Source organism: Melozone crissalis, unplaced genomic scaffold, assembly GCF_028551555.1.
Source record: "Melozone crissalis strain CALT ecotype California unplaced genomic scaffold, PUWL_Pcris_2 ptg000057l_1, whole genome shotgun sequence".
NCBI classification, from domain to species: domain Eukaryota; kingdom Metazoa; phylum Chordata; class Aves; order Passeriformes; family Passerellidae; genus Melozone; species Melozone crissalis.
This window is the reverse complement of record NW_026535835.1, coordinates 10,234,482-10,250,284: the sequence shown is the minus strand read 5'-3', so window position 1 is coordinate 10,250,284 and position 15,803 is coordinate 10,234,482. Positions and strand designations below refer to the sequence as shown.

Genomic DNA, 15,803 nt, shown 5'->3' with positions numbered 1-15,803 from the left:
GAACGAAATTTCAGGTCTGTAACTCCCTTTACTGGTCCAGACAGAAGAGGATAGATAAAATTTTAAAATACAGACGTGAGTATTAAATGTGGCATTGACCTTGAGCTATGGAATAAACTTTGCATCGTGAGAGATCTGCTGTACTTTGGACTTTATTAACATATATCTGTAAACACTATGGGGTCTTGATTGATCTTTGGTATCTAAACATTACATCATAATTAACAACAAATCCAGAAATATATTATAAATACATGAAATAATAGTACATTAACCTAAAGAACAGCAATAAACTGCAACGCTTAGCATAAACTTGAAAACCACTAATGGGCCACTGTGCAGTTTGTTTATACTCTGAGCAGTCGAGAACTCGGCGTAATGTACAGGAACGTGGTGGGGAACAGCACAGCCCAGGCATAATTTATAGAGCTTTATTCATGGACACAGCTGATTTTTGAAGTTGTTTGTGAGACTGCCACGATGAGCATTGTCCTTTCAGCCTGGTCCAAGCCTTCTTCCAGTTCTCCTGGGGAGTTCTGGGCTCCTTCGTGTTGCACAGATGGGTTTGTGCTGGTTTGGTGTGAGCGTGTTTAATTCATGCCCTTGGAATTGGAAATATTCTCTGAATCAGCTCCTTGGACTGCCTGTGGTTCTGCTGCTCCTCCTGGGTCTGTGAAAGACAAATGAGACCAGTGAGCCATAGGTGAATCACGAGGAACTGCAGCTTCCAAAATACTCTGCCGCTGCTGAGCAGGGTTTCATAGCTCTGTTCCTGTAAATCTTTATTCATTGCACGCTCTTCTGTCAATGCTTTTTTCCATGTTATTCCTGAGCATTAGAACCCTTCTGCCTTTGAGGTTTCAGCCATGTTTCAGGCAGCCATGGCCACGATGCCCCCTCTGACTGCAGCCAGTGTTTGAGCACTTTTTTAAAGAGAGCGTTTGGGATTATGGAGTTCCACACTTTCTTCCTGTAGATCAGGAATACTTTTTTCTGTGTAATGTTTACACTGAGGAAAAGAAAACATCCTGTAGTGATTGTTTCTCATTTCTTGGCTGGGGTTGTCATTTGCCAGGGCTGTTGTGTGTAGTTTTTGAAAGAACATAACCCTCAGGGTGCCAACTGGAAACTGAGTACTAAAGTAGAAACACACATTTTGTTGCATGCTACAGTGAGATGGAATTTTTTTCTGTCATCTCATAGTTCTGCTGTAACTGAGAGTGGCAGTTTTTACACAGTTCATATGTTTGGTTTTGACCAGGAGAATTTGCCACTTTAACAGCAAGTACTGAAATGCTCTTGGTGCCGTCGTTTTCCCTGACTCCATGGCCTTTGGGTTTTTTTTGGCGCCCTTATTAATCCCTGTGGGGTCTCTAATCCCTTCTGAGCAGCCTGTTAAGGTGAAACACTTTGTAAGCCAGCTCAGAGCTCCGAGTGCTGCACTGTTGGTGTTCAGAGCTGAATCCTGGAAGTGCCAAAGCTGTCAGCTTTGGGAGCTCTCTGAGCTGCCTCCTTTGGGATGTCACCAGGACTGAAAGGAGCAGGTGTGCAGCGCTGGGTTTAGTTGATCTCAGTAATGTTGATGAAGCATTTTGTGTAGTGACAGTCTGCCAATCAAATATCTTGTCACAAGTCACCAGACTTAAATCCTTTTTTTATCTCCGAGGCTTCGGGCCCAGTTGGAAACTGGCACTTGGATGAATACTTTGCTGCTTTTGTCTGGAATAGCTGGAGTGCATTTCTGGGATATTTGTCAAGATTTTATCAGTGTTTACTCCAATTTGAGTACCTAGTGCATTGTAAAACTGGCTTCAGTGAAATCTTAAAGAATTTTATTTAGCTTATGCTGTTTAATAATATAATGAAAACTAATCCTTCGTCTATATATTTGTTTGCTGTGGTAAATCCCACTTGTGTCCACGGTTCCTTTTAGTCAGCTTTTACCTTTAAAAACATTTTTGGAAGAATTGTTTCAGGACTTTTTTTCTCTATGATAAATCATTTTAACTTCGACTACTTGTTTTCTTGAGTTGTCTGCCAGGACGGGCTTGGAAACAAACTTTAATCTCTCTTTTAAAGCATTCCTTCAGGAACAAGAATTTGCTTTCCATCAAAGCGTTGTGTAAAGCACACTTGAAAGAGAATTAAATCCTTCTGGACTTCGTATCTGAGATCTATGCAAGGAGTAACCCTAGTGGAAAATGTTTAACTGTATTTTTATATTTGCTTCAAAACTGACCATTTTAAGCTAAAATAAGACTTGTGCCAGTATTTGTCAAATTCAGGCGCAGTGGTGAGATCTCTCTCTTTTGTTCTCATCCCTCCCTTTTCCCGTTTTTGGGCAATCTCTGAAGATTAAACAAGCAAATACAAAGCATGCAATTGAAACAATTTCCCAGCTCTTTTTAGAACAAAATTCTGTTTGAAAACTATATCAAGATCTTGTGGCTTTCTGCGGCACTTTGCAGCATGGTTTGTTGTCATAATCTCAGAATATGTTGAAAAGTACACAAAATTTGGAGCTGTGAATTACAGTGTATATAGTGAATGCATCAAAATTCAAGTTATTGCCTAAATGTGAGGGAATTTTTTTCCCATTTCCAGTTCAGATTTGTGTTTGAGACACGACCCCTGTGTTGGAGGCGTGCACGTCGGTGGCTTCATTCCCCTGTCACCCTTTTTTCCAGGTACAGGACATCTCCTTCAGCCACGACTGCCGCTGGGTGGTGGTCAGCACGCTCCGGGGCACCTCCCACGTGTTCCCCATCAATCCCTACGGGGGCCAGCCCTGTGTCAGGACCCACATGTCCCCACGGGTGGTCAATCGCATGAGCCGCTTCCAGAAGAGCGCGGGGCTGGAGGAGATCGAGCAGGAGCTGACGTCGAAGCAGGGCGGGCGCTGCAGCCCCGTGCCCGGCCTGTCCAGCAGCCCCTCTGGCTCACCTCTCCACGGTAAATCCACTTCCTTCCTTCCTTTCTGTCATGAGCATGGTATGCATTTCATAAAATGCTGTAGATATTGTGCAAAAATATGTTATGTATGCAGATACTGCAGGAATGAGCCAAGGTGGAAACGCTGCGGAAAAATCAGTTCTAGTCTTGCGCTTTGCTTTAAGTAAACAGTCCTATCACAGATGGGTTAATAATTTCTACTCAAAACTGAAAGGTTGGGGGTCTTTATGTTTCAAGTTTTGTTTCCGTGTAGCACACAGGCAGTAAACTGGTCTGTATTCAAAGAATTTTATTGCCTAAAATTCTCGTTGCTCATTGGCCTTGATGATCACAAAGCACATCTGGATATCTATAATAGTACTGCTTGATGAGAAATGTGGGAACAAGGCAATGGGGAGATGATGGCACAGATTTGTCTACTTTTGTGTGTGTGGGAACAATGTGACAAATAATGTGTACAGGTAAAGAAATCTGTCAGAATTGATCTGTCCATCCTGTTCCTGGAGAAACTCGAAGGATGTGAAGGGGAGCTTCAAAAAATGTTCAAAAATTATCAATGTCACAGCTTTTCCAGTTTATCTTTGCTTTCAGCCTTCCTCTTTCATGGGGTCTGTGCTAGAAGCTGTTTTGCTTGCATTCAGGATTTGCTGCATCCTTATGCCTCCTTTCTGTTGAGAGTAAGTCACAAGTTCCATGGAAGTGGAACTTTGAATAGCAGCTTGTTTGGGGTAGCCACCCTTTTCCAGTCTGAGAGTATTAAAAATGGCCAGGAACAGTCCCTGTGCCCTAATTATGAGTAGGATTAGGAGTTCTTGTGAAAGCCCAACTATTGTGCTGGGCTTTCTGCTATAGAGAGAACCTTTGTGGGATTTCTGAATCAAAGGAACTGTTTTATGACTTGGTGATTATTAAGGGAACCAGACTTGTCTCAGAACAACCCTCTCTATTTTTGCCTTTCTTTGGACTTCTCTGAACAAAGGTTTGTGCGTGGCTGTTCTGGAGCCATCCTCTTCTGCCTGGAGCCACTGGAAGGCACCCAAAACGTGCTCTGAACTTTCTTCCTCTTTGGAGCCAGTTGTGTATCCACCATTTCACTTCCTCTCATCTCTGTACAGCAGCTCAGCCTGAAGCAGGCTGGCGAGTGCTTCAAAGGTTTGCTATGGCACATCCAACTGCTTGTAACTGTGAGCATCTTGGAGAGGAGAGGAAGGAACTGTCAATTTGTGGCTATCACCCAGCCAATTCTGTTTTCTGTCCAGGGAAATTGCAGTGAGTTGTTGCCTTTACAATCCTCCGAGGTACATTTGAAGTTTTGAATAGATTTGACACTTTTTAAAGAGAAGAATCAGCAGTTTCAGGATGCTCAGTGGTGGAGGTGGGAGACAGGAGTCACAGAGAAAGGCAGCAGCTTTCAGGGGAGTGTTCAAGAGTTCTGGGGCTCCAGTTTGCAGATGTCTGTCTTGAAAAATAATAAATCAGATTTCTTTCAAGATCTCTGTGCAGCCATCAGTGCTTGAAAATGAGATCTGTTTAAACAAACAGCTCCACTGGAAGTCTGCACATGGGTGCTGAGAATTAAGGCAGGAAGGTGCTTTTGATTCCTGGAGGACTTCACTCAGATTGTGCTCGTCACTTTTGCAGGGCAGAAGTTGGGCACGTGCTATGATTGTGTGTTGGGAACTTGCAAAGCTTCATACCAATGTTTTCCATGAGAAATTTGTGGGGATTTGTAGAGGAGTTAGCACAGATGCCTTAAAAAAAATCAAGGAAAAAAAATAGTTGTGTTTGAAAGAGTCCATTTGGCAAAATACTGTAATATTTTCAGTAATTTTATTGCTGCTTTTTCATTTCAGTAATCTTTCAGTTCCCCTGGCTGAAGGCAGGCAGGATATTGAACCCTATTCTAAGCTTTTTATAAAAAGCCATTTATCATCAACTTGTAAAGGACCCCTGAAGTTCAGAGCAACTTTCTGCAGAGGGATTGTGTGTGTGTGTGTGGCAGCAGGATTAGGCAGAGACTGATGATTATTTTAATTTGTGAGCTAAGATGTGTTTACTCAGATTGTAACAGCTCCTTACCATATTATAATGTTAAATTATTGTTGTTTGGAGGAGTCCCGGCAGTCTGGTGACAGAAGTGTAAACGAGTACTCGAAACAGAAAAGAGCAGTTCTGGGTTTCATTCTTTGCTTTACTTCTAAGCTCTGCAACCCTTGGTGAATTTTATTCAGCTGATTTTGTCTGTCAGCTCTCTGCTGTGTGACAACAGCAATAATCTCTGTGTTCCCCGCGTGTGGAATGACTTTAATTTTGCAGCTTTCTTCAAGAAGAATAACTGTTATGTTCCTTAATCACCCCTCGAAGTGCAGATGATTAGAATGGAAATAAAACCGGAGACCATGTCCTGGAGAGCAGCACTGCTCTGGGACAAGGTGTTGATTAAGTGACTGATTCAGAGGAGATTGTGGCAAACTGGAGGATTTTTCTTTGTGGATTCACGTCATCACGATTTTCCTCTTACATCTTTTCCAATTTTCAGTAAACCCTACATTAAAAAACTGCTTTCAATCTTTATGCTGATATCTGTCTTATCTTCCCTTTTGCTTAGCAATCATAACTTATTGATAGTAGCTTGTGATTAGCTTTTGTTCTTGTAAGTATTTTCAGAGCTCGGGCTCCGTTGTATTTTTCTCACTTGTTTTTTTCCTCCAAGTCTCAAAATGAAACTGTTTGCAACTGTTTGTGTATATAGTAGCAAGGCAATCTATTTACATTGTGTTGGAGCACCCTAGGACTGTTTACCCACACAATGTCAGCCTTTGCTGGGGGTAGGGATGATTTCATTTCCAAATGAATCATTGTTTGGCTTTGTTCTTTCCAGCAGAATGAAGTAAACTGTTAAATAGAGGATGATAAAGAGATATTTCCTTTGCACCTTTTACAGCTGACAGAGATTTTGTTTGGGCTGTTCTGTCTGTTAATGCAGTGAGGTTGTATTTTTGTCATTCCCTTGGATTGCCAGAGTGTGTTGTCAGGAATATCTGAGTTATGTCGGGAGCCTTTTATGGGCTTTTACTATTATAAGACTATTACAACATCAGTTGGTTGTTGGGGTGAACATTAGGGTAAAATGTGGCCTTATGTGACCATTTCATTTGTATAAAATCGGGTTTAGGGTCCTTACCTGTCTCTCAGGTAGGCTGTGAGGATTAAGGGATGAGTTGTTAAAGCAGGGCATGCCCTTGGTGTTGCAAACTTCTCCGTGTTCTCTTCAGGACACGTATGAATAGCAAGGAGAATTTAGCTGTAAAAATGCAATGCTTTACTTGAACGGTTGAAAACTACACGTAACTCCAATTATTTTAATCCTGCAAATTAAAACTTACAGAATGTTATTTGTTCTTGCACCACCAGTAAGTGAAATAAAGTCTGAAGCTCTGCTCATTCGGTTTTCTCTGCTGTTGGCTGCAGGAATTTCCAGCACCAGAACAAATAATAATCCAGTAAGTTAACGTTGGATCTACAGCTACACATCCACACCTACTAAAAATATTCCATAATAATATGATACTCTCTGAATTTGCCTTGCATTTCATTGGGGATTGAAGTATTTATTTATTTGCCAAAAAACTGTTCATAGTACGCTGTGGTTCTGTTTCAGATTTAATACTGACACTGAGAGGGAGTATATAAATTTAGAATTACTAAAAAACCATGTTGTTCTCTATACAGTGTATTCAGGCTTGTATTTATCTCTTTATAAATATTTTAGTATGGCACGTTTTTCATTGCAAAATCCTTTCTAGGTTTAAAAATCAAAAGGTTTTCTCTTGCTTTTCCTTAATTTGTCACAATCACAACATGATTAAAATCCAAGCATAAAGCTGGAAGTTTGATAAACATGCAGCCTGAGATGCTTTACATATTTTCACGTTACTTTTCACTATTTCCCAGAGTGAAACTCCTTTTACTAGAAGAATTCTTATGGGAAAGCAGAGTTGAAAGGACTGACATCATCAGCCCTTCCTGAAAAACAGATTGGTTTCCTTTAAGTAACACTCACTTAAGAAACCACCTATTTAGAGAGAGGCAGACAAAAATAGTTTCAAAGAAAATTAACTGTATAATAACTTAAAGCACTGGAGGGCAGTTCCTTCACGAAACGCTGAGAACACGAGCTGACAACGGTTCTTGAAAAACTCTCTATTAAGTTTAATTTTTCTTTGTAGCAGTTTGCGTGAAAACAGCAGAGCGAGCTGCAGCATCGGCCCGCATTGTTTTGTCGTACTTTTAACATTCCTATTTGTATAATTGTCGTGTTTCTCCACAGCGTCACACTCGGCTCTTTTTTAATTTAAGCGTCATTTCAAGCAATTTGAAATAATTCCTTTTGCAGCTCCGTTTCTTAGCGCGGATTTCGGCCCGGCCGCGCCGGCTCCCTCAGCGCTCCCGCCTCACGGCCAGGGCCTGCAGGGGGCGCCCTCTCCCCGGCCATGGCGCCTCAGGCGGGGCCGGCCCTGAGGGGGGACCCGGCGTGGAGCCGCCGTAACGCGGACAAATGGTGGCGATGAGAATAAACCCCTCTCTTTTTCACTAATACAGGCTCTGAGCTGTTTGCATAGGCATCGTAAATATTTATTTATATGCAAATAGAAACCCACCACATTCGCTGTGCTGCCTGAAGCATCGAGCGTTTCTCTTCACACCTTCACCTGAAGTTTCTCTTCACGGTTTTAAGGCAGTTGAGAAAAAGCCCAAAATTAATTTACGTGGTGGGAATTTTCTGCTAGTGACTTTTAGACACCATTGTGTGACTCTATGGTGATTCTTTCTTTCTTAAGCAGTCCCGGTGGTGGTGATGGAAGGTCCCATATGTAGGGCTGGGAGAAGAGGTGGGAAGAGCTGGAATCACCAATTTGGGAATTGGCCAGCAGCTAACTGGATTTTAGGAAGCTGTGTTTGCTGTGGTTTAGCTGCCTTTTTCCCCCTCCTCCCTTTTTTTTTTTTTTTTGATAATCGGTAGAAAATCAGTGGAGTGAAAGAAGTGGGTGGTGTATTTTGGATAGTTCCTGAAGTGGAAGGAAAAGATCCATTCCCTTCAGATAAGTAGGGAAGTAGACTGATAAATTCTGTCACAAGGGAAGTTCGTGTCTGAACATCAAGTGTTTCTGAAGCAGGTTTTTGTAAACAGCGCAGATCGAAGACTGGGGCATGTTTGTGTTGATATTTGAAAGAGAAGTTTCAAATATTCCGGATAGATTGAAAATTGAAGGAGACGGACATCAGAAGGGAATTGCAGCTCTGGAGAGAGGGAGTGTAAAAATCTATGAGTGATTTAGCACAGCAGATGCTGTAGCAGTGGTCAGAGCAAACTGTTTCAGTAAGGTTGTGGGCAGACAGACAGAGGGGAAATAATCGGCAGCACACAGGAGACTGTGATGGCAGAGATGGATCATGAGGTGAAGGGAAAGGGGAAGGCAGAGAGGAGTGGGATTACCACAGATGTGAGCGTCCCACTGAAGTTTGCCTGTCAAGATGGATGATTTCAGTCTTGGTAGCATCAAATGGAAGGAAATTTTGAGAGGGTCAAGTGCTGATGTGTCAGAGTCAGGTACTGAGGGAGTCCACAAAGTGGTAACTGGAATTTTAAGTGTTTATCTGAAAAGGACTTACTGAATGACAGTTTGTAATTCTATGGTTATTTCAATTGTTCCTTTGATTACTCCCTCTTAGTTTACAGTAAACTCATGTTTTTCCATCTGCAAATCTCCCCAGCTAACCAGGTACATAAAAAACAGGCTAGTGCATTTCCTTTTTGTACACTGCAAGTAACAAAGACATCCTGCAGCTGATGCAGTGCTTTGATCGAGTTTTGCAGTTGCCAACTGGAAATTGATAAATAATGATATGAATGATCTATGAGAAGGAACATGCTCAACTTTACATTTTCTCAGTGCCTCAGTACACTTGTGTACAGCTGAAATGAGTGTGATCAGCATAAAAGCCATCACTAGGATTGAGATTTGGAGTTACAGAGCAGCTGAAAAGAGTTGGTCACTGAAGGAGTGACGCAGGAAAGATTCTCTGCATGGTTCATGGCCAAAGCACAAAGGGGAAAGGCTGGAATTAGGTCAGGAGAAGAGTGGGCTAGCACAGGGGAGACACTGCAGTCCAGACATTTGTTGGTGGGTCAAGGAATGTAAGTGGTTCAAGGGAGCTGCCATCAGTGAAATGACAGAAAGTAGCTTTGCTCACCTGATACAAGCCTGTAATATGTTGGATCAGAAGGTGAGAAAGTAGAATCTAGAGTTTTTCAAGAGACTGTATCAGCTGAAGGAGGAGGTTTAAGTATGGAGGGTGTTGCATGACAAGGGAGGCTTGGCATGAGGGAAGGTGAAAGCATGTGAAGCTCCGTGTAAGTAACCAACGAGGGGAAGGAATGGGGCAAGAGCTGGTGGGAACAATCATTTTATCTGATGGACATGCTGAGTTCAAGCCCAAACACCTTCCACTTCCCCTGGCCGTGGGTATTCTGGGAATCCAGGGCTGCTCCCTGGTGTCTGCAGCCTGAATCAGACTTTCTGTCTGTATGATTGGTGATGGATTATGCAGTAAATGGGTGTTGCCCTTGCTGCCCTCTTTTTTTTTTCCAGTTTATTATTCTTAAGTAAGGCATTTAATCAACTGTGCATCTTTGGTAGCCTGAAAAATGTAAACACTTTATGGAAAGAAACGTAAGCATTAAGATTAGAAATAAAATATACTTCTATCTTTTAAAAGGTTTATCTTTACCCTTAAATATGCTGATTGAGCTTATTCTTTTTCGCTTAGCCCTTGTGGGCTGTTAAAATCAGTTGCTTTTTCCCATCTCAAGGAAATGCATCTTTGACACTTCTCATGACCTGAGTCACGATGCTGTCACGGAGCCAGAAAACATCCTCAACGGTCATGGGTAAAAGAGCAGAGCTGCCAAGGGTGTGTGGTGGGTGCAGGAGGGACAGATTGCTTCAGTTCCTATCCTATGGGTGTTTCAGACAAGCCATTTATTGTAATTACCCATGGATATTATTATCAAGTTCTCAAATGCGGTGGTTCTCAAGGCACTTTTTTTTTCCCTGAATAACTTGGGATAAATCTTGTGCATTCAACCAGGATTGAATTCAGATGCGAAAATATTTGTTCTTATGGTTGCAACCGGAGGGAAAATAAGGCAGAGATGGAAAGGTGAGGATAAAAAAAGTCAGATGTATTAACATGTAGTTTATCATCAAAATAAATTGTAGTTAGCTCAGCCCTTTGGGTAAGGAGCTGCCATTAAACTTTCCCTATCTTCTCACTGAACACATTTGCACACAGAGATGTCCTTCAGAAATTCCCAGCCCAGTTCATTCTGCAGTTTCTATGACCAGCAGATGAATTTTTCTGACTGTGCTGTCTCAGTACAAAATACATTAAGCTCATAAAGATAATTTTATTCTGTATCATTTGGAAGAGAAGTCTGAGACACCAAAACTTTCCAAAGTTTACAATGCTGAAGCATCTTGGAGTCGTTCTGAAAGAAGGCTTTGAATTGAAGTCTGTGCTGATGTGAATTATGATGGATGGACACAACGAGGGGCAGCAATAGTGCATTCTTGTTTTCTCAAGCGCTTCATCATTCACCAGCAGACAGTGTTAGCAAAATTCCCATGTGCAAGAAATCGGAGCAACAGAGCCTCTCCCCAGCGCCCGGAGGCTGCCTGCACGATAACCTCATTAGTGCACTGTTAGTCTGAGCTCACACAGTCCTGTCCTCCCAAGAGTTTGCAAACCCCAGCCCAGAGCTGTGGTAGCCACAGCCTGTGGCCCAGAGCTGCCTTACAGCCACGTGCTGGGGAGGATGGCACTGCTCCTTTGGGCTTGTTTGCAGCACACCGTGCTGCCATACCTGTAGTACTTGTAAGAAACTAATCCTGCACTGTTCCCATCAGTGGAGAGCTGAAGGTGCAAGATCTGTTTCAGAGAGGATGGGCTTGGCCCTGGCCTTTGCTGGAGAGGACCCAGCAGAGGGTGGCCAGATTGGCTGTTCTGGCTGGTAACACCATCTGGAACAGCCCAGCTGAAGCGTTGCCGCCGCTGCCTGCACAGAGCCTGGAGCCAACAGCTGGCAAACCAGTTTGGTTGGGTTTATTTCGAGTTTTGCCCATACATGGACCTGAGCCTTGCACAAACAGTATTTTTAGTTAAATAAGTCCTGAAAGATGATTATTATGCCAGATTTGTGTGTGTGATGGTGGAGGGGTTGTTCTCTAAGGAAATCCATCTTTGTTCAGGTAGAGGCAGCAAAGGGGTCATGGAAGTTCCTTCTCTGCTGAGCACAAGAGGAGATTATTGAGTATCAGTGAGTGGGGCACTTCATAACTGAGGGACAAAGTTCCTGAAACTGAAGATAGTAGAAAAACTCCAGAGGGAGGAAGGGACTGTTATGAGGCCATGTTCAGATTTTGAGTGGATGCTGCTGAAGTTCAAGGAGCTGGGGTGAGAGGGCAGGGGACTCTGTCCCAGCAGTGACCGAGACACTTGGGCTGGCGCTTGTGTGTCTCTGCTGAGCACTCTGACTTTGGGGCTGTCACCATCACATGCCTTGCCTGGATGCAAGCAGAGAGCAAGCTCTGCTCTCTTAGGGTGACCGTGAGATTTAGTGCAGCTGTGTTTCCAAAGGTTCCATATCAAACGGATTTAAATGTTACAATAACAATCGGCTGCGTTATTTTCTCCCATCCATTCCAGTGGAAGCAAGTTAGTGATAGGTTTAGCTCTGAGTAGCTACTTGATATGTGTACAGGAGCTAAGACATAATATTCCTTCTTTAATGGGTCTAATTGTACTGGAAATATTGAGGGTTAGGGTGTGAAATGAGTTTAAATTTGATAGGACACAATTCAAGGAAATGGCAATGTAACTTTAATTGAGAGGCGATCGTTAACGAAAATAATCCGTTTCCTGACTTTTTCTAGGAAAATGTCTAGTATTCTACAAAGAAAGATAACACATGTTGGACTGAATAAAACAAAACATGAAAGCAAGAGCCCACTTTGGCAGTAATTAGGGCTCGTGGTGCTGGGTGTGTTTCCCGTTGCTGGGTTTGTCTGTCAGGCTCTTCCAAGGGCTCCGTGAGCCAGCATTGCTTCCGCTGCCTTCTCCGCTCGGGTCACAAGGCAGCGTTTCTCACCAGGGCGCTGCTGTTTCCTCTTCCGACTGCAGTAGATTACAGATTATACTGGAACATGTCTGAGGAAAGGTCAGAAACGAGGGTGAAAGTCTTGGAACTGAAGCTGGGAAGCTTTCCATTCTCATCCGGGAAACTTTTTGTATTGAATAAAAAGCAAAGCAAAATAAACCACCACATCCATGACACTTCTGGTTTTCCTGCCGTTTTTTGCCTACCAGTTAGAGAGGATTTTATTTCCCTTGCATTATACAATTAGGGAATGTTTAGCTGAGGAATCCTCAGTGTTACACTAAACAGAAATAATGGCCAAACATGGTTAATTTTCCTGTAACTTGGCCTCCAGATGATTGCATAGCCTGGAGTTACTGCATTTTTATTTACCAAATTATAGATGTTTATATGTAGTGTTAATGTCAGTAGACTTCGTGGTACCCTTTGAAATGGAGTCTGTTAAATACTGGAAGATATAAAAGCTAATCAAGTAGGGTTTGAATTTTAATGACACTGCATTACTAACCTTTTTGTATTGGAGTAATGGAAGAAAAATGGAAAAAATCAACATAGAAGCATTTTATTATAAGGCTGAGAGGTGCTTGATACCACTTTAGTTTTTCAAATAAAGTGTACAGAGAAGCTAAAATCCTTCTGATCATTACTTTCCTACCAGAAAAAAAAAAATTGTCTGGGCCAAGTCCTCTTTGCTTTGCTCACTGACAGTTTACACCAAAGAAAATCCTGCAGCACTTGGAGACATGTCATACACATGCTGAAATTTAACAGCTAAAAGGATTTAATTTCAGTTTGTTGATAAGTTGGTGTTTGCATCCCTTAGGTATGAGGGTATAGTTTTGGTTTTAAGCTTGGCTGTGATTTAGGAGTTCATTTCTATGCACAAATAGGATCTGTGGCACTGATAGATTCAAACTCATTTGAAATCAGATAAGAAGTGATTTGGTTGCATTAATGTGGTGCTATGCATGGACTGAAGAGCAGAGGAGCAAGGGCTTCCTCCACATCATTCTTCGGGATCCTATAAAGCCTTTTTGCCACACTGTGTTGCTGCTGAGTGCAATCCTTGGGGCTGGGGAATGTCCCTGCCAAGCTGCATTTGGATGTCTGATTGTGTCATTAGTAGTGCCAAAAATCAGGGTGTTTCTCCTCCTCTGTCCTCAGAGATGATCTCTGACAGCAGTGCCCTCGAGTGCTCTGCTCAAACACTGACCAATTTGAAATCTGGCCTGAATTCATCAAGGCTCTTAGTTGATCAGAAAAGGACACATAACTGTATAAATTGCTTTCAGTTGTTGTTTGATTGCTTTTTGAACAGTGTTAGAAGCTTGCAAGTCTTGAATGTTTTCCCCTTGATGTAGCTTTCATTTCTTATCCAAAAATACAGATTGAAAACTTCAAAAAGTGTGATTTGATGAAACGTTTTGATCTCATACAGAGTAACTTACAGCTCTAACATTTGAGGTTTGTGGAGAGCTGAGGGTGTCTCTGCCCAGGGGGTGAGGAGGGCAGCGATGCTGTGGCACCCCGAGCCTGTCCAGCCATACCTGGGAGAGCTGCTCCTGATGGCTTTTCCACAGATGTCCAGCTTTGTCAAAACCCCCTAAATCTTGTGAAGTTTATTTTCCTTATAGCATCTGTATTTTATAATGGTGCTTTTAATTTGTTTTTCCTTTGTCTGCTGGGATTTCTTTTGTCCGGCACTTGCAGGCCTCCCTCTTTTCCTCGCTGGAAGTGAGTCTGTCAGTGATGGCCGCTGTGGGAATTCGGCTCGGCTCCCTCCCTCTGACAACAAAGCCCATTGTTGTTTGCTTTCTTCACTTTTATCCTCAGCTTAATCCATTTCTCCTTTGAGTGTCAGTGGAATAAAATGTCTGGAAAAGAGTGGCTCAGGTTTGGGGGGTGAGATGGTGGTGTTTTTGCAGACTCTCAGCAAACAGGTCCAAACCCAAAGGATTGGGTTTTCTGTGTCTCAGTAGGCAATGTTTGCCCAAGGTAAGGCTGCATTTGCAAATAAGCTTGTCAGACTCCAGAGCCATGGCATCCTCAGCTTTTTGGAAGTCCCTTGCTAAAATTAGTAAGAGATTTACCAGCCTAGACTGGCTCTAATGTATCCCATGCACAGCTCCAATATGAAAATCTTCTCTATGGCAGCCCAAGGAAAGACAAATCCTTGACCCCATGCCTTGCACGGGGTCCTGAGGGCTCAGGGTGATTACCAGGGGAAAGTGCCTCCTTCCCTGGGATGCTCCACTGGAAATGATCCTTGAGAGGACACCTTTGCCCTGGAATTGTGGTGGTGATGATTGATGGCAATAAACGCATTCCTGGGCTAGTCTGTAGGGTGAGATCTGTGTGTGTCAGTCTCCAGCCATTTACAGTTAAATGCACTGTCCACATGTTGGGAGGTAACTTGAGTTCAGCATTCTGCTGGATGAAAAATCCTGCATATTTCTACCAGACCTAAACTTTGGCTTGTTTGTTGCTTGTCCTTTGACAGTGAATCAACAACGGCTGGAGCTGTAGGAATAATGTTGATGCTTGGCTGCATTCTTTGTGCTCTTTTGGCCTGATCTGACTGCCCTGTGCACACACAACTCCTGTTTGCTGCAGGAGCTTCCTCCTTGGAAGGGTTGGAGAAATGAAAGGGTAATTTTTAGGATTCCTGGATGGGTACAGCAGCACACCAGAAAATTAGGGGGTTTTCTTTAACCTTAATCATCCCCACCATCTTAATACTATTGTAGTCAGATTTACAAGAACAACTTTCCTGTCAAAAATAATTTCTCTCCTCTTTGTAGCATTCCAACTTTTAATTTTTGACTACTATCACTTTTAATTACAATTTTTGCAGTGAAACAACTGACTGTTGCAGCAGAAAATGCAGGTTGGCAGGCAATGGTTATTGTGACATATGTTTGGTATTTACAGCTTTTCCATTTGTCACAGCAGAATTTTTTTATCGTGTTTGTGCTGTGAAGTGCTGTGCGTTCTGAGGTCTGGTTTAGTTAATTTTTCATTGAGGTTTGTATACATCAGATTTAGCTATACTTCCAAATACATAGTTACAAATTAAATGCTTGACCTCCTGATGTTTTTTGGTTTCTTTCTCGAAGAAGAATCATCTCATATTTTAGTCCCTTTCAGAATATCTTTTACACATTTTCATTTTTTTTTTTTATTTAATACTGTTTTGGAGGGTTTATTATGTTTCCTTATGTACGAGTCTATAGATTCAAGAATTTGTAAGATGTTGTTCCTACAATTAATAAAAACATCTGAATGGGTTAGATAATCCTGCAGTTTTCTAAGTATCCTTAACTGCTCTGGGAGTCCTCAGCTTGTGTGGAAGCAAAGCAGCTCATCCTTGTGTAGGAATGTCTGTAAATTCCTCATTTCTCTGCATGCAAATAATCCATGGAATCAGCTGAAGGCTTTGCACATGGAAAACCACATGAAGCTGGGAGCAGAGGGCACTGAGACATGAAATGTGCCTTGAGAGGGGAGAGGGGCTGTTCCAGCCCAGCCTGTGGGTCAGCAGTTCAGAGTTAATCATTAGATTCTGAACAAGTAATAGAAAACAATTTACAGACATTTGGAGCTCCCTCAGTTGGTACCTTTGGTGTTTGCT

The 15,803-nt window shown here is 42.4% G+C and overlaps 1 protein-coding gene across 8 annotated transcripts in view; it reads left to right on the top strand.

The window, feature by feature from the left end:
* The window catches only part of BCAS3 (BCAS3 microtubule associated cell migration factor), a 296,812-nt gene that overhangs the window by 75,940 nt on the left and 205,069 nt on the right, over positions 1 to 15,803 (top strand). For all 8 annotated transcript variants that reach the window (XM_054287013.1, XM_054287006.1, XM_054287007.1 and 5 more), the window contains exon 15: positions 2,688 to 2,952. In XM_054287013.1, coding sequence (XP_054142988.1) covers positions 2,688 to 2,952 — 265 coding nt within the window. The remainder of the gene's footprint in view (positions 1 to 2,687; positions 2,953 to 15,803) is intronic.